We start from the raw sequence: 18,606 nt of genomic DNA, 5'->3' as shown, positions 1-18,606 counted from the left end.
CGTAACGCCTGGCGCGGTGTCGGAGGGGCAGACGGCGACAGCAAATGACCGTGGCATTCGAAAATCATCGTTCAGAAACAAAGTGTTATTTATGACCCGAAATTTACACTTAACACACTGAAAGGAAAACTAGGGCGTGAAATACGGGGAAAAGACAGGTAAAGATTGCAGTTTGGAGAATGTTCGCCGTAACTCGCCACGTGCGTCCGGGCACCTTGTGACGCCGGAGCCGACCGCAGAGCGGGCCGGGGCACCGCGACCGCGCGGCCACACCGCAGGCCCGCCCAGCCCATGATCTGGCACCCCGGCACTTGAGCACGGTACCGGCCTGCCGGCCGGCCGGCAGCAGCCACTGCGATGACGGAGTCGGCAGCCGCGGCCCCATAAACACGGGGCGTGACCGACCGCACGCCGCCAGTGCCACCCGCCCGACCACGTGCTAACGGGGCGCCGCTCGTAAAACGGCAGTGTGGCAACAGCCGATGCTGATCATGCGCGGCCGCCAGCGCCCCAGGCCCTCAAACGGGCTCTAAGAGTGATGTTATTGACTAAGGGCGGCTTGCATAAACAGCATGTGCCACCCACAGTTTAACCTATTGCCCGGGTCCATTTCATAAGCCAAACGCTGTGCCCCAAGCGCAGTAACGGAAGCGTATTGGTGCCGTAGTGCTACAGCACAAGCCCGGCCAACTGCTCCCGCGCCGAGCGGCTCGGCGCGACCGCCGAACAGCGCCGCCGACCTCGCGCGTGCAGCCGGCCGGCGTCGCGGTCATACCTCACGCTGACAGGCCGGCCCGGACCGCGTGTCGGCGCCGTATCGGTGACTGCAGCGCGGCGGCGTCGCGGCGCCGCGTCGGCCGGCGCCCGGGGCCGATTCATCGCCGGACGGCCGCCGCGCCGACAGTGCGGACGGCGGCCCGTGTCCGCCGACAGGGGGTGCTGGCGGGACGCCGGCCAGCGCGGCGCCGTCACCGGCCGCCTACCGTCGCAGCAGCAGCAGCTGCCACGACCGCGGTGACGGCTGTGGCAGTCACCATGACGGCGGATGGCCCGGCGCCTGCTGCGGCCCCAGAACGGCGGCTGTGGCGCCCGCTGCAGCGGCGGCCGACACTGCGCACGCTTACCGATACTCCTGGCGGCGGCCGGGGAGAGGCTGACGCCGGCCGGCGCCGGCGGCGCGGGCCCCGCCCGGCGCGGGTAGCCGTTACTGCTGCTGCTGCTGCTGCTACGACCGCCACCAGCACCGCCGCGCGCCGAGGGGCCCTCCTCCTCGTCTTCCTCCTCTTCGGCCTCCTCCTCCTCCTCGTACTCCTGCGGGCGGGAGAACAACGCTGTCTCGCGTATCCACGGTGGCGAACGACAGAGATCCATTTGCTTCCGCTGGGGAGCGTCAGGGGCCCGTCCCCCTGTTCGGCCGCCCAGCGGTAAGGTGCTGCTCTGCGGGGGTGCGGCGGAGACACACTCTGTGCCACGTGCTCAGGTGGGGCGCAACGTCCGTCCATCAGCGGGGCACCGACACCGGATGGCCTGTTAATGCCGGCCGGCCGGATGGATGGGCCATCGCGAACTAGCCGCGCCGGCAGCGAACGGCGCCGGTGAATTACACCACATGGGTTTAACCGGTCAGCAAGCACTGCTGCTGACAAGCTAGGAAACCGTCAGGCCAGGGCAGTGCCATAGCCACATGCATACCGCGCAGCGCACACGCAACAGACGCGTGACCGCATTACACATATCCACATAAGGTGAGCCGCATTGTCCGGCAGTGAAGCCGTGCGGTGCAGTGTTATTGCTCCCATTGCCAGTCGCGCGCTAGCGTGTCCGATGGCTGTTGTTCAACGATATTGGCCGTGGCACACGGCCAAAACAACACAAATAAACTAACTTACATCACAGGACAGAGCAACATGCCACTACACAATAAACACATGGCGTGCACAGCTCGCGTGCGCAGGGGCCGAAGTCAGCGATGAGTAACACGATGATAAAGCGATGCGAAGCTCGTGGTGGGCCAAAAGCTGTAAAATGACATTTTAAACGCCGCAAGGCATGTTTCATTCAGAACGTGTAACGCGCAGCAATATATCCCCATTTGGCGCAGGAACGCCATGGGAGTCGGCACACTCGCTCTGCTTTAACTACAAGGCATGCGTACTCAAATTAATCCCAAATGCCTGTTAACCACTGACCCGTCCACGGATCCTAAGACAAGTCTATCGTTGCCACAATGTGCGAACTAAGCCTGGTGCAGCCAAATGACGAAAGCTCGGCATCCGGTGCGTGCTGCCTGACACCTCACCCCACCGCACCCCCCACAGACCCCCGCTGTCCGCAGCCCCCCACAGCGCCTCCCAGCCAGCCCGGGCCAGCGGCCGCCCGGGAGTTCCACCGCCGCCCGCGCGTCGGTCGCGCCGCCGCCGCGCGTGGCCGGCACAAGGAGCCGCCGTCGGCGTCGGCAGCGTCGAGCCCGACGCGGCGCGGCGCTGCCAAGAGGCGGGCGGCCGCGTGAGGGCGCTGCCAAGAGGCGGGCGGCCGCGTGAGGGCGCTGCCGCCGACTAAAATTAACCGAAACCGGCGGCGGCGCCCGTCGGCCGCCCGGCGCGCTATTTGTGACCGGCCGCCTAAAGGGCAACCTGATCCGGTATGGCGGCGGCCGCGCGCGCGCCGTATACGGAGCTGCGGCCGGGCCACCATACGCGGCGGCCAGCCGGCCGACGGCCGCGGCGCCGGGGAAGACCGTCGGCTGGCGGGGATGGCGCACACTGGCTGGCCGGGAGCTGATGCAGGAGCTGGCATGTTGACGTCATTGGAGATACTTCGTGCATGAGGTGGGCTAGACTCGTTTGATGTCGGCCAATCACATGGCGAGAAAGCCACGTCCGCGGGAGACTGCAGCCGGCGTCACCGCCTGATGATTTGCTGGAGGGGATGGGGGCAAGGGAATGAATGAAAAGACAATGTTCTATGTCGTCCCATCCTTTTCATGCAATGCCACATGCACCACGTTACATTTCAAGACGACTGGGGCACTTGCCTCCCCATGGGAGAACATGAAGGAACACATTGGGAGACCCACTGGAGGGGGGGGGGGGGGGGAGGGCGGGGGAGGCGTACCATGTCGACAGGGCAGGCAGGGACAGGCGGCATCCGTTGCAAAGGAATACGCCCCCTCCGTAGTTTCTGGGTCAACTTTAAGCAGGTAGCGCGCGGGCACTAGACGGCGGCGTCGCCACAAAGCGGTCGTCTCGTCCCATCAGTTTTGCCAGGCGGTGGACAGACTTTCACCTTTTTACATTGGCAGCATTTGATATGCGTGGGTTCCGAGCCGACGATATGATCGGCTGACCGTGCGGCAGAGCGTGCAGGGCCCGGCAAGCCGGCCCCGCTGGATGTTCGAAGCAGCAGCCTTTCACCGCCCTCCAGTCTGCAAGCGCCGTCAGTGGGCTAATTCATTCGCATACGGGTCAAGGCTGCACCGAGAGCAGCACCGGCGACTCCGGCGAACCGCCGAAAACCCGTCGCACAACGCGGTCCGAAGGCTACGCACAGCACAAGGCTCTCGTCCCGCCTACGCCGCGAGAGGCCCGACCGGCGGCGCCGCGATCCCCTCCGGCGGCTATCTGGACCACTAGCAGCGAGGCGCGATCCCCTCCGGCGGCTACCCGGACCACCAACAGTCCGGCGCGATCCCCTCCGGCGGTTATCCGGACCACCAACAGTCCGACGCGATCCCCTCCGGCGGCTATCCGGACCACCAACAGTCCGGCGCCGACCGCCGCGCCGTGGCCGACGTGCCGCCATGCAGAACCCCGCGGGCACGCGGGCCTATACCGGGGGAGGCTGAGCACCTCCGTGTCACCGTAGCCCATGACGTCACACGGCGGCCTCCAGCGGGGCGGGGCGCGGCGCTGGACGGGGTGGGGCGACGCCCCTGCAGCGGCCGTGCGGCAGGTGGCGCCGCCGCAGACGGACGTGCGTGCGTTCGGGGCGGACGGCACATCCATCTCGGACGTGAGCACAAGGGCCACGCCGCCACCGCTGGACAGCAGCGCAGCAGCGGTGGACAGCGCCGCAGCGACGGACGATGCGTCCAGTCGGGCCGCACACAGTGCGCGACGGCAATGATGATGAGCCGCCCGTCTCCGACACACACAGAACCATTCAACGTTCAGGCCAGGCAGGCGAAACGGTCGACAGCCTTCATCGTCGTCATTGGGCTTTACGACGCACTCAGCTACTGAGGTCATATGGTGTGGCCTGCCTCTCGTCCTGACCGGAAGGGCGGGGACCGCGGGGGATCGAAACCCATACCTCCGGTTGTCCAGACGCACAGCTTAATCACTGAACTACCGGTACCCGCGGTCGGTAGTCCCGGGGCGGACAGGAGGAGCGAGCCGACAGTCCCGGGACGAACAGGAGAATCGACCGACAGTCCCGGGGCGAACAGGAGGAGCGGGCCGACAGCCCCAGGACGAACAGGTGGATCGGCCGACAGTCCCGGGACGGACAGGAGAAGCGGCCGACAGCCCCAGGACGAACAGGTGGATCGGCCGACAGTCCCCGGACGGACGACCGGAGCGGGCCTCCTCGGAGGACGAGCCCCGCCGCATCGCATTGGCATGCGGTGCGCCTGCCGCCCTTCCGGCCGCTGCGGGGGTCTGTTCCTACAGCCGGCCAGCTGCAGCAGAAGAGGCCGGTCTCTGGGGCCGTTTCCACACGTAGCAGCGCACATCAGGCCGTCATAAATCAGGACGGAACAGTCGGTCACAAATCAGGACGGAGCGGTCGGCGCACCACGACGGAGCAGTCCGTCCCATGGTGCGACGTAGAAATCAGTCACGCATGCGTCGGAAAGACCACTTGGTCACAGATGCAGGGTCGAAACGGAACAGCGCTTCAGAGCCAGGACAGAGCGGTCAGTCATAGAAGTCGAGACAAACGGCGGCTTAGTCACAGCCCGGGCCAGGGCGACCCGGAACTGGCGGCGGCCTGTCGGGCCGGGCTTGTTCTGTATGACGGCTGGCCCGGTCGGCCGCGTGGGCGGCGGGCACCTGTTTTGACCAGCGAGGGACGTGGCCGTATCTGTGTGGCGCCGGGCGCGGCGGGCCGGTCGGCTGTCGGCCCGATCAGCGGCCGGCCGCGTGACGAGAGGACAAGAGTCGCCTAATGGGCACCGGCCTGCAGGACAGTGTCGCCGGATGCCCAGATCGGTATCGCCGGCCGCGGCGGGCGGCCGGCGCGCGCCGCGGCCGCCTCTGCACGGCCCAGCACGCCGCCACAGCGCGCCGCACTCGGCATGCACGGCACGGGCCGCAAACAAAACCCAATCACGGCTTCATCAGCCGGCGACAGCGCATCGGCAAACATAATGGGCGCTACACCTCAATTACCGGTCATATGTGACGCTAATGACACCATCCGTTACGGCGCGTCCCCGCGCGATGATTTATCCGCGACACCGGGGGGCGCTGCAGCCGCCGCGGCGCGGCGGACCAGCGCGCGCGCGCCGGCTCGAGGAGGCGCCTGCCGAGGTCGGTCGGCGCCGACCCTGCGGCCCCCGCCCGGCCGGCCAGCGCCGCTATTACACGGGGGCGGTGCGCCGTTTGGCGGTCCAAACCACCGGCTGCGTGCGCGCGGCCGGCGCGCGCCGCCCCCAGCCGTCAGCGGGCCCGGCCGGCCGACAGGGGGGCGTTGCCGCGCCGCCGCTGGCCGGCCGACCGTCCCGGGCCGTGCAGCGGCGACCGAGGCCGCACGCAGCGTCCGCCACACCGGCCCGACGTGGAGCGATGGCCGCACAGAGCTGCGTCAGTTGCTTGCTATTACCGCGTGAATTACTGACAGCATACATTACACGGCTGGACGATGACCCTCGCCGCGGACCCGACGGCCGCCGGCGCGCGGCCGCGCCCTAGCGCCGCGCCGCCGCCGCCGACGCCGACGCGAGTGGTACCGGCCGACGCGTTGCACGGCGCCGGAGCCGACGGCGGTGGCGCGGGCGGGCCGCGGCGTGGCGGCGGCCGCCGGGCGCGCCTGACCGTGCCAGGTGTGCGCCCGGCCCGGCCGGCCGGCGTGGTCGAGTCGCGGCCAGCAAGGCCAACAGGTTCCGGGCCGGCCGCGCGCGGCCGCCGCCGCCGCCCCAAAAAAGGCGTTGCTGAACTTTGTGTTGGCCATGTAAGGCTGCAGCGGCCGCTCATCCAGCGGTGAGTCACGCGGCGCGGCGCGGCGCGGCGCCCTCGCCGCCGGCGGCCGCGGGCCCACGCACAGGGAGGCGGCGGCGCGCGCGGCGGGGCGGCGCGGCCAGCAGCGCCGGCCATTACCATCACAAGGCCCGCCGCCCGGCGACAATGCCGGCTCGGTTGTATGCCAGCGCGCTGGACGCTGGCGATCGGTCGGCGAAGGCCGGCGGGAGGGCGGCCGGTCACAACAGGACCGCTGCCGAGCCGTGACGAGCGGCGGCGACCCCGGCCCCCGGCCGGCGCACTGTCCGACCTGACTGAGCTCTCTGGGCTGCTCCGACTCCCGGCGGCGGGCCGCGTACCTGGCCCGTCCCGTCATCGGACTCCCTGACCCCGCCTACTGCAGGCCACCCTTACTCTCTACTCCGGACAGCAGACAGACCCGTCAGTGCCGCCAGCGCACCCTCTCACCTGACCGAGCCCCGTCAGCACCTGCCTGAGCTGGGCCAGCAACTCTCAAAGAGAACCCACCCCAGGGATCCCGCTTGCTAGCACACCCCGGACCTGACGGAGCCCTGTGATCATAATTGAACTTAAGAGGGCCTCTACACCCGTGGGGCCCCTCAGCCTGCCTGGAGGAGGTAACGGACTCGGAGGAGAGCGGCTGGTCCGACCAGTCGGGCGACTTCGGGCCCGGATCATTCGGCCGACTCGGGCTCCGACAGCGCACCAGCAGTCCGGCGCGGAGGGCCAGCACGGCGACAAACACAGCCCTCGGGCGATGTCAGCGCGGAGATGGGCTGAGCGGAGAGACTTTCCAACCCCCACCCCACCCCCTAATCAGTCAGTGTGCAGGCTGGCTACGGCCCATGCAAAGCGGGCACCCGAACAATGCGGCCATCGCCAATACCCGGCCGCCGCGCAGTTATTTATTTATTGCACCTTTCGGGCGCTTTAGCTGCGCAGTCATATAGTGCCCATGACATGGATCGCACAGAACAACTTGATTTCACCGCAAAGCACGGATAAGAAGCACTTCCGCGGTTTCAGGTATTTGCAGTTCCGGATAACTTGATGACTGTCTAAATACAAATCAAACAACCAAGACGTCAATTGCTTGGGATCACAAGTAACCCGAAGGCAGCAGTGGGCTGCACATATTCCCAGTCCTCAATAAGAAGCACATCTGCACGGCAGTCTTTCGTTTACGTATCAACACCGATACACTGACATCTGAAGTATCCCGCCTACCGGCACGTCCTGTGTGTTCTTAATCACCCACAACTGACGCGCCGACACCAGCGTCCCGAGAGCTGCCTTCACATCTAAGCGTGTCCGGTTCCCGCCGCACCGGGGCCCCATCCGGCGACACGCCGCGTCCCCAGCCGGCACCGGCCCCGATCGGGATCACGGGCGTGCAGATGACCGGCGCCCAGCCGCCGCGCGCACACCCATTAACATGGAGATTGGCAATAGTTGCTGACTAACTGGCGGCGTGAACCGATGAGAATCGATGGCGGGAATTATTCAGCGCCGCGCGCCGGCTCTGGCGGGTATCCTTCATCATCCATTTCGGAGGGCGGCGGCCGCCCCCGCCCAGGGACCGGGCCGGCCGCGTGCACGCCGGCGGATCCTCCGCCCCGCCCTCGCCGCTTGGCCAGGACGTGCGTGTCCAGAGAGCTCCCGACTCCGGCGCCGGGTTACGCCACGCGCAAGTAGATCCGGATCCGGATCCGGGATTCGGCGCGGTAAGCCGGCTCCCACGGCCTGCTTGCGACTGACCGCCGCCCGAGGCGCCCACAGTCGCCGAGGAGACGCGGGAATACGCAGGATTACAGCGCCGCAGCCGCCGGGACTGCGATCAACTTACGCGCCGGGACATGCACTGTCGCCCTGCACCCATAACTACCCAGATCAGCCGGCATGTGGTCCCCACACGCCATTGCGCAGGATCAGGCCCGCGCGAGGAGCCGGCTCGTGGCCAGCGCGGCGCGAGAGCACGGCGCGGCCGGCGGTCATCGGCGATTCGAGCGCGGGGCCGCCGTGCAGTGGCGCAGTGGGCGTGATGACCCGATAGGGCGGCGCGGGCCCCGCTGCCGGCCCCCGGCCCCAGCCGCGGTCGCTTCCGGGTCAGGTGACGGCCAGACGGCGGCGGTGCGATCTGGCCCACCATCTGACGGTCTGCAGCCGAGCGCTAGCACAGGCCGGTCGGCAGCGTGAGGACTCCACTGCTGCGGTACAGACGCCGGCTACAGCGGCTGGACGACTGCGTATCGCGACAGATGCAGCGATGGCAGCTGTGGTGAGGAGAGACGACTACAGCAACACAACCCCAGCGAAGAGAAACAGCTGTTGTAGCTGGCATAAATCTCCAGTGTTTTTTGTTGTTTTGTTGTTTTGTTTTCTTTGAGTGTTTGTTTAATTCGCACACAGCAGTATGCATCACGCGGCATTCAACCGCGGCGCGAAAGAAATGCAGCAACATGACGGCAAGGCGGGGGGGGAAGCGAACACTAGAAAACTGTAGCGGCTGGGAAAGGGGCCGTAATTCGCCATCTCTGCCCTCCCGCTAACGAAGCGTCCGCGTTTACACTCGCGCCGCATTCAACGCCTCTTGTGACGTAACAGCGTATTACTGCCGATTGGTAAATTGCAGCCCGCGTGCCATTGCATGCTGTGGTTAACAATTTAGGGGGACTACGTGATGTAATTCGGTAGTTATAACAAGGCAGCGTGGGCATCCACTGATGGGCTCTGGCGTGCTGCTGTTTCACAATGATGGGTGCATATATTGCTCACGGTAAGATCGCAAAAATATGCGCGCCTCGATACGCGCATTTATCTCTGCGCGGAGAGCTGTTCTATCTAACCACCCAGTCAACCTGTGCAGCCAGATACTGTGCCAATGAAATATAAGAATGGCATTTATTACAGGCCATCCTATTACTTATCAACACGCGATACCCCTAAGCTGGTAACAAGAAAATGGTTGACCTGTCAGCTCGGACACGCTCACAAGTTCCCACCGACTCCCCTCTGCCCCGTCATGTGTCACGGCATGGACGGACAACACCGTCCGGTCTATGGGACGCTTACACACCCCGACTCCCCTCTGCTCCGTCATGTGTCACGGCATGGACGGACAGCACCGTCCGGTTTATGGAAATTATATATCCAACGTATCCAGGTCCGTGTGGCCCTGGCATCACTAGACACGGATGCCTCTTAGCAACAGGGGGCAACATCACGGAAAAAAACTAAATTGACTCTTTGAAAATTAGCATGGACGCGGTTGCTACATTCCTGGTGCCTTAGATAGCCGGTGCCTGCAGTGCTCAATTCCACACAGGTTTTTCTGAGTACACGGGGCAAAACGGAAAAATGTGGCAGAGTTTCTGACTCACCGCAGGGTCACACAGGCAAAGACAAAAATCACCGACTGAAGTACAATGATGCGCACATTTCCATGTGCATCGCTTACCAGAACCCGACTCCTACCTCACTCTTACGGCAGCAAAATTTATCCCCCATGTGATGCCCTCCCCCTTGAACCACGCCGGGGGAGACGTCGCAGTAGTACCCCAATGGGAAAGTGAGAGATCACAGCAGTAAGCTGTAACAAAGTGACATTACAGCGGCATAACTGTGACAGGGAGACACAGCTCGTAAGTAGAACCAATGCGACCAGAGACATATGAAGCTATACACAACTGCGGTGAATGAGGCAACTGGCGGTTCACATGCGGCGCGAACAACACGGTAGCAGTAGCACTACGGCAGTGAAGATGAGCAAAGCAATACAGCTCCAGGAGGAACGTAATGCAGTGTTACGGCTGTGGCGGGGGCGTAACTGTGACCGTGTAACGTCAAGAGGGCACAGCTACAACACAGATACAACAGTCGCAACAGGACACCATCACCAACGAGATACCAACCGCACCAGGCCACCGTCACCGACAGGACACTTACACCTACAGGACACCAACCGCAACAGGACACCATCACCAACAGGACACCAGCCGCAACAGGACACCATCACCAACAGAATACCAACCAACCGCAACAGGACACCACCACCAACAGGATACCAACCGCAACAAGACACCATCACCAACAGGGCACCAGCCGCAACAGGACACTATCACCAACAGAATACCAACCAACCGCACCAGGACACCGTCACCGGCAGGACACCAACCGCAACAGAACACTAACACCAACAGGGCATCAACCGCAACAGGACACCAACCGCAACAGAACACTAACACCAACAGAGCAATAACCGCAACAGGACACCATCACCAACAGGACACCAACCGCAACAAGACACCATCACCAACAGGGTACCAACCGCAACAGGGCACCGTGGCAGTCACGCGTTCAACATCATAGTTTAAGTGGTGCTGAGATAACTGTGGCAGCCCAATATTAGAAGAACCAACTGTAACAGTACACGGACTGGGACACGTCGACAGGGTGGCGACGCTGGAATGTAAGGCTGCCACATAGGAGCGTGCCCTTTCGCCTCAGCTACACACATTTTGAGGGCACGCGTATGATTGTATCGCCCTTAGCTTCAGTCTCTCATTTTCGCTCAGCCTGGCGTTCGCGATGTTTGCCAACGAAGCGTGCAATTTGAGTCTGCATTCACCTATATGCACGGTGCAGCTGCAAACACGCGAGCAGCTTTCACCACGTTTGGACTGTTTTGGAATAACAAAGGTCACACTCGACAAGATGCAAATGGAAATCTGGGTGGCCTCGGCGGGATTTCGGGTCGTTTCTGGGCTACGTGAACTGTTTCACAAAATGTCATGTCAGAATGTCCCAGTTGGCCGGCGCAGCAGCTGGAAAGTGGTCCATCCCACATCAATGTTCAGCCAACTCGCGAGGCGACGCCATTACTTCACGTCACTCCGACCAGCACCACGCCGAGATAGGAAGCGAGTCAAGCCGTGATATCGTCGGAGCGTGCCAGTGAGTTTCGGCAGACACTATGGCGTCTGAAGGCATGACTTCCGAGGATCAGTGCCAGCATTCGTGGAATACCCCACTCCAGCATCCAATGAGATCGCCCAGACTAAGCGAACGACACTGTGCTTTAAACAGCCCTGCGCGCGTCTAACAACGGGAGCCGACCGAAGATTCGACATATCTGAGCCGTGCATCGCCCGTGGAAATGGCTCAAGGTTGACACTAATTCCCGAGAGCCTGGCTCGGTCCGAAGACAGCACCGGCGCCGGCTGGGGCCCTGGTGAGCACGACACTGGAGCGTGTCACCCCCCTCCCCCCAATGGCATCCGGCTTCCAAGGATGGCACCAGAAATACGGCGTAGCGGCTTCACCTCGTGACAACCATCAGCGGGCGTGCCATCAAAATCTCTCCGAGCCTCTTCACCCGCGCCTCCGGACAGACACAAGGTGACACCGAGTGAAGACCTTCCCAGACAAGACGACGAGAGGGGAAGGCCTCCACGCCGAAGCATCCAGACGCGGCGGACGGCGGACGAGCGGACGCTCGCCGCCGCACGACAGCGAGCACCGGCCGGAGACTGCGGCCAGGCCCCCGACAGTCTCCGGATCTCACTCCGGCGGCAACCAGCGCCGGATTACATCCCCCGCCGCAACAATCCGCCGACCCTAACAAGTGCAAGGGCCGGGAAGGGCGGCGGGTTCGCGCCGGCCGCCGTCTCCATTCTGGGCCGTGTGGCGAGGCTCCGCCCCCCGAGCGCCGGCAGCCAGTCAGCGCCGCCGCCGCCGCTCCAAGCAGTGACGTCGCGGAGGCCAACGCCAAATAAGGTAAGCGTATATAGCCGGGGTCGCCGACGATAATCGGATGTGTTGACAGTCCAGCTGGACGGTGGGCAGCGCGCGCACGTGCAGGGCTCGCCGCGGCAAGAGCGGCGGCCAGGCGCGGACCGTGCGTAGGCAGGACACCAGTGTCGGGGTCACACGACACAGTGGTCGGAGACAGAGTGAGGCGGTGCGCTGTGTGAACCGGTGTCGTGCGTTGCTGTGCTGAGATGTGAGGTGTTAGTTTAGCGAGGGGTGTAGCGGCATGTTTAGCGGAATGTGAAGCGTTTAGCGATATTTGTAGAGTTTAGCGAGATGTGTAGCATTTAGCAGCATGTTAAGCGTTCAGCAGGATGTGAAGCGTTTGGCGGGATGAGAAACCTTTGGACGGATGTGAAGCGTTTAGCGGCATGTGGCTGTGTTGTCCATATAGATATGGCGAAAAGAGAGGCGGCTGGCCCACCCGGAAATTGACAAACACCATGCCATGCGCGTCTCAATTAATCCCTCCGCACAAGCGTGCACGTTTTAGATGTGCAGGTTACTGCACATCCCTGTGTGTTTTGCGCGTGAAAACGTCAATACTCGTGGCTCACACGTCCGCCTAACAGATGCGCTCCACGCCAATTATGCCACTCCGTGTTCAATCGCCGCGCCGGTACGCCCACCTGCCGCCGCGCCTGTTATTCACTTCATCAGCGCCTGTGTACCGGCCGCGACGATTTATATCCCGCCGATTTCTGTCAGCGCCGTTGGTTTCCCGGCCGTGTAACTTTCGCCGGCCCGATCGCGGGTGCCGTGTCAAACGATATGTGTAAATCGAGCGCCCGATCGGCCGGCGATTAGATAAGCGTTACCCTGAACGGCAGTTCATCATCGGCCCGCTAATGCCCGCCGCATGCTAATGCCGGCCGGCCGGGCATGCGTTATGCGCCGCCGGCGCCGTCCGGACGCGCCGTGGCCGTGTAAGCAGCCAATTAGCGTAAGCAGCGTGTCGGCGGAGCGGGCGCTGCGTCGCCGCGCGGGGCCGGCGGCGGCGGCGGCGGCCACTGCGGGGCGTCGCCATCCGAGCCGGCCGCCCGTCAATAAAACCAATACGACCCGCGCCTTTTCCGCCAGCCGCCGGCCGCCGGTCGCGAGGCGGCGGCGGAGCCGGCAGCGGCAGAGCCGAGCGACTGCACTCGCAGCCGCGCCAATCTGAGCACCGCCCACCACTCATCACGCCAGCTGACGCCTGCGAGAGTGCGGTGGCGATCTCGGGCGGGGCCGAGGGGGGCGGGGTCACAGCGATGCGCGCCTGTCACACCATTCATTGCGCTGCAGGGTTATGCTATCTGTTCTCCCCAGCGCCTCGCCCTTGCTGGTTGAACGCCGAGCAGGTGTGCGACCGCCCACTCACTGCGGTCTTAAGTTCGCCACGCGAGGAGGCAGCTCCTCCTTCTCCGGCGGGCTATGGCTCCTTGCTGGAGCAGTCGCCAGGCTTCCAGGGCGGGCGCGGCCGCTCCTGGGACGGAGCTCCAGCCCTAGCGCTCGCCAGCGGGGACTCGCCCCGACTCGAGGTACCGCCGGCACCGAGCTACCGGTAACGGCTTCAGCGGCCGACTCGGCCCGTCGCCTCCAACCGGTGTCGCCCACGCAATGCCGGCCAACGGGCGGTTCCCGTTTGGTCCGGGAGGGACCACCTGGCTCCCAGGCCACAGCCGGGTCACCCGGGTCCTCCGGTGCCGTCTGGGAGCGACAGCATATCCCAGGGGGCGGGTAACGCAGCGACACCGTCGGAACAACTTGCATTCACTGAGACTCAGTACCCGGCACCTCGCGGTCCCTACTGCCTGTACCAGATACCTGCCGATCACGCGGCGCCAGTGCAGTAGCTCTCCAGCCTGCCGGCATCGGCATTTCCCGGTTTCCTCCGTTCTCCCGCCCCGTTACTCCGACCACTCTCTCACTCATCACTCCCTGCCACAGCACTCCGCCAGCTGATCGCGGCACCCGCTTGGCCACCCAGTGCCGACACTCCCCGTCGCTGAGCACCCGCATCCCGCCACCCCCCGATCGCTCAGCGCCGACACCCGCGAGCCGCTCGGTGCGCTGCCGCCCGCGCGCTGGCTCGGCGGGCGGCGCGGCAGCCGGACGGGGGCGGGCGCCGGGTAATTGGCCAGTGCGAGATCACGCCGCGCCACGTCCGCGCGTGATCCATCGCCTGTTTGCCGCCGCGCGCTATGGAAATGCAGCCGATGAATTGGCGCGGCTGAATTCGAAGTGCGAACGCGTCAGCGACCTTTCGATATCAAGCCGTGTTGTGGCACGATCAGAAATCAGCCTTCTTTACTGCTTTCCAGCACTCGTTTGCGGTGTGGAAGATACGTTTGACGCATTTCATTTTGCTTGGAGGAAAATAAAATGTCTGAATGTTTGGTGAACAGTGCGCCTTCCCGATATCGGCTCGCGACGCACAACGAACACATCGAACTCAGGTCAAATTGAGTGCGAAAAAGGAAGAGAATACGAATCTCTGAGTCTCACTAACAACGAACCAACCCAAATTTCACCGTAAACCCGAGCAGTGCAATGCGCGCCCATCGCCGCGCCTCCCAGCTGGTCACCGTAACAAACACGGCCCACTTTTCTGGAATCCATACGGTCACGCAAGAGCGTGCCTCCAAAACAGGATAAGCGAAGCTGTCGCCAGATAACGTAGTGAAGACCGGCCAAACTGGCCCGATGGTATCGACGCGTCGTCGGCGCGCTGGCCACGCGCCTCCCCGATAGCGACCCAGAGATCCCGATCCCCGCCTCGGAGGCGCTCGGCCAGTTCAGTCACGTGCCGCGCCGCCCGGCCCGGCCCGGCCCAGCGACGCGTTGCGTTCATTCATTCGGCGCGTGGCGCGCGCGCGCGCGCTCGCTCGCCCGCCCGCCCTGACGGCACGCGCTGCGCATACTCGGGCCCGCCGAGCCCGGAGACCCGTCGTCAGCACAAGAGGCTATCTGTCGGCGGCCGCCGGTGGCAAAGCGTGGCCGCCACCTCGGAACGCGCGGCGCGTGGCGCGCTTTTTGGCGGCGGCGCAGCTCTGACCGCGCGTCAAGCCTCCGCCGATAGGTTTGTACCGGCTGTCAAAAACGGGAAATGAAGTATTTAGTGTGCATGGCTGTGGCCGTGAGTGTGCATGATGACCTACGTCGTCGAAGTCCGGTCTCTTCGCGTGCCTCCCGAGATTACGGCTGTACTGGTGCGCATTTGTTCATGAAATGGAATACAAGCATGCATGAACCTTGTCTCTGAGCCCAGCGAGCGACCTCATGACCTGAGCTACGCTTCGTGACAAATCTGAGTGAAGAAACGCGTGATACCACAGATGTAAATGCTGCAAGGACAAAATCATCCTGGATTTAAGGATGTATTTTCTTTCCTTCGATGACAACGTGCCCCACCAGCTCAGTTTACTGTGAGCATTGATAATGCCTTCTTCAGATTATGCTTCTACAATGTTCTGGCTCCCTGGTAAGATCACGTGGCGACTGCTAGTTGACTGGCAATGACGCAAACCGGATTTATGTCGTCCGGCGCCGCGTGCAAGACGTCTTTTTTATTCCTTGGCGAGTGCGGGAAAATGTCTTATCTTTTCCCAGCGTTTTTCATATCTTTATCAAGATATCCTTGTACAAGGGACGTCTCATGCTAACGAGTCGCAATGGACCGAGAAACATCACCCGGCACACCAGCTGACCGATGTGTCGTCCGTAACATGCGCACCACTCTACCTCCGCATATATTTGCCGTTATGTTAGATACAGGAAGAATCAACAACACCTTATGCCATCAGTCAGGTCGCTGCAGGTTAACCGTTAACACTAGACACTAAACGTAAAACCAAACAAACTTAAAGTACAGACTGCACAGTTCCAAGATCTCAACACAACCACAAAAAAACAGAATAAACTCAAACAATTCAACGATCGTCCGCGAGTCGCATGTACGAGCGACAGATCTACACTAGGGGGGGAGGGGAGGGGCCGCGTCCGTAGTGGTCGACCTTCGCGCGGCGCCACGGTGGCCGGGTTAAAGCGGGGGGGGGGGGGAGCGTGTGGGGCGCACGGGTTCGTAATACGGGGTCCAGTCAGGTGCCAGTCAGCCCAGCCTCCATCGCCGGCTCAGGGCGCGGCAGCGTCTACTGACACTGTCAACTGCCCTGCCGGCGTCTACTGACGCCCTCAACTGCCCTGCCGGCGTCTACTGACGCTCTCAACTGCCCTGCCGACGTCTACTGACGCTCTCAACTGCCCTGCAAGTGTCAACTGACGCTCTCTGTGTGCGATACACCGGCTGATTTGTGTTGCGTCCGGACGCTCCGAGCGTGAGGTGTGTGCGCCCGACCCCGGGTGCAGGCGGTCTGAGGAGGTGGCCGACTCTGTAATACTAGGCCGGACTGGGGCGCGCCGCCCCCCAGCCCCGGCCCCGCCGCCCCGCGCTTGGCCTAGGTCAGCACACTCGCCAAAGATGGGAGCGACCAGTTCTTGTTGATCTCTTTATGACCGGGCCGGGCGCGAGCCGGCTAAATTTGGAGGGCGCGCCGTCCTTTTTGCGGCAGATCTGCGCCCTCCGCGGCAGGCGGCGACGGCCGACCACGCGACCCGGCCGGGCAGCGGCCGGACCGGCGGCCGACCCCTCCCCCCTCCCACTTCCGGATACGGCTCGCCCACCCCGCCCTCCACCCGTCAGCTGCGCTCGTTATTGCTCGAGAGTTGATCGGTTGATTAGCGGACACACGTGGCCACGTCACCACAATCAGGGGACAAATACCCATTTTAGGTGACGACAACGAAATCATCAGAAAGCACACCTTGTTTTTAATTCATCAATCGTCTCACCCCAAACGGAGACCGCTTGTCTGCTAAGCGCGGGAGAACGCCTTTTCCGTCCCCCGGCCGTCCCCCGGTCCCGGTTCAATTCCGCCCAGCAACAGCTCGCACGGAAAACGGTACATCGACACCCGATGAAGATTGGCCACGGCTCGTGTGACGCAACCACAACACGTCTGACCAGCTCCGGCCGTGCGGTGGCCGGGGGCCGGGCCCACACTGACTGCAGCTGCTCGTCCGGCGCCATATAAGGCGGCGGCGCGCTGCAGAGACCGCGCGCGTCCTCCGGCCCATTCATGGTGTCGGCGGCCGGCGCGCCACAGCGCCGGCTACCTGGCCGGGGCTGAGTCACGCCCGCTGCAAGCCCGATGGCGGCCAGATAAATCCCCCGAAAATTGGATCTGGCCGCGCCTTATACGGCGGCGGAGGACAGCGGCGGCGGCGCGGCGCGCGCGCCGGCCGCTCGCTGACCGGTTATGGCCGTGTTGCGGCGGCCGCCGCCGCGCTATGCTAATGGCGACGCGGTCATGAGCGCCGCCCGGCCGGCCGCCGGCCGCGCCGGGTCGGAGCGCGCCGGTCGCGCCCCCGCCACCGAGCGCGCGGACCCGCTGACACAGCCGGCCGGCGCTGATCCGCGACCGTCCGCCGGCTGGGGCACGGTGCCGCGCGAGGACGGCGCAGAGTTTCACCTGCACGCTGGCACTCCAGGAGCTGACAGCAGCGCGCCGAGCGGCCGCACGTGCGGTGCGAGGACGCCGAGTCGGGCAGGGCCGCGAGGCCGACCGGCGGCCGGCTTCAGGCGCCCTCGTGCCGGCGTGGCGTGTTTCCTCCGATGGGTAATGCACTACACGACCCGATAACTGCCGCCGCTAAAACGCGACCCACCGTCCAACAATGGGCCGCATGGCGAAAAATCGGAGGCGGCCCACTTTCCTAGGCCGCGCCCGGCCGGACCCGGACGGATGGCGCTCGTCCTGCGCCCCCCCCCCCCTCCCCCCTCCCTAAACCGGCCCGGCGCCGTGAGCCGTTTTTCCGCCGCCAGGTACCGCGACAGCGACACGAGGCGGCAGGTCGGGCGTTTTCCTCTTCAGGAAGGTCGTCGGGAGGAGGCCGACGCTGGCCGACCCACGACAGGGGGTCACCGGCCGACGGGACGGCGGCGGTCCACAGCTGGCATCCGCCGAAAGCGGCGGGGGGGGGGGGGCCTAATGCGAAGGATGTGCACGGAAAACGGCTGCTACGTGGCAAGGGCGCAGGCGCCCATCCTGGCCTTGCGAATGAGAGGGTTGTAGATGTGTGTTTTTTGCAAACTCCAAGGGACATCGTCGCAAAATGGTTTGATGGAAAAGAGTGATGCGTCCGAATTGATTCCAGTGTGCCGGTACCGAGTGCGAATGGGTGCAGCTGGCCTGTCGCTGGCTGTCCGAGGCGGCCGACTGCCGCCGGGCGTGCTGGCGGTGTCTCGAGGAGGCGTACCGCCGCCCGTGTCTCTCCCAACCTGCCGTCGCCGCTATCACGGCGGCAGGACGCGGCGCCGTCGCCAGGTGTCGCGGGCGGCGGCCACCCCGAAACGCGGCCGCCGGACACGACGGCGATACCATCGGCGGCCCGTTACAAACGACGCTCGTCTGCGGCGCGGCGGCACGAGCCGGCGCCGGCTATCGGGCCCGCGCCGCTCACAAACGCCGTATAAGGCCCCGGCGCGGCCAAACACAGCAGCGGGACGCTGATCATGCGCTGTTATCTCGGATGAGGCGAAGAAAAAACGCGCCCGGAT

General features: G+C 64.0%; 1 protein-coding gene across 1 annotated transcript in view; it reads right to left on the bottom strand.

Annotated features, from left to right (window-relative positions):
* bs (serum response factor blistered) overlaps positions 1-18,606 on the bottom strand; it is a 46,044-nt gene that overhangs the window by 7,381 nt on the left and 20,057 nt on the right. Inside the window, exon 3 of the mRNA XM_037233174.1 lies at positions 1,125-1,311. Within this exon, the coding sequence (XP_037089069.1) occupies positions 1,125-1,311 (187 nt within the window). The remainder of the gene's footprint in view (positions 1-1,124; positions 1,312-18,606) is intronic.

Source organism: Pollicipes pollicipes, unplaced genomic scaffold, assembly GCF_011947565.3.
Source record: "Pollicipes pollicipes isolate AB1234 unplaced genomic scaffold, Ppol_2.1 Scaffold_2555;HRSCAF=2994_pilon_pilon_pilon, whole genome shotgun sequence".
In the NCBI taxonomy this organism is placed as follows: domain Eukaryota; kingdom Metazoa; phylum Arthropoda; class Thecostraca; order Pollicipedomorpha; family Pollicipedidae; genus Pollicipes; species Pollicipes pollicipes.
This window is presented reverse-complemented; position numbering and strand designations above follow the sequence as displayed.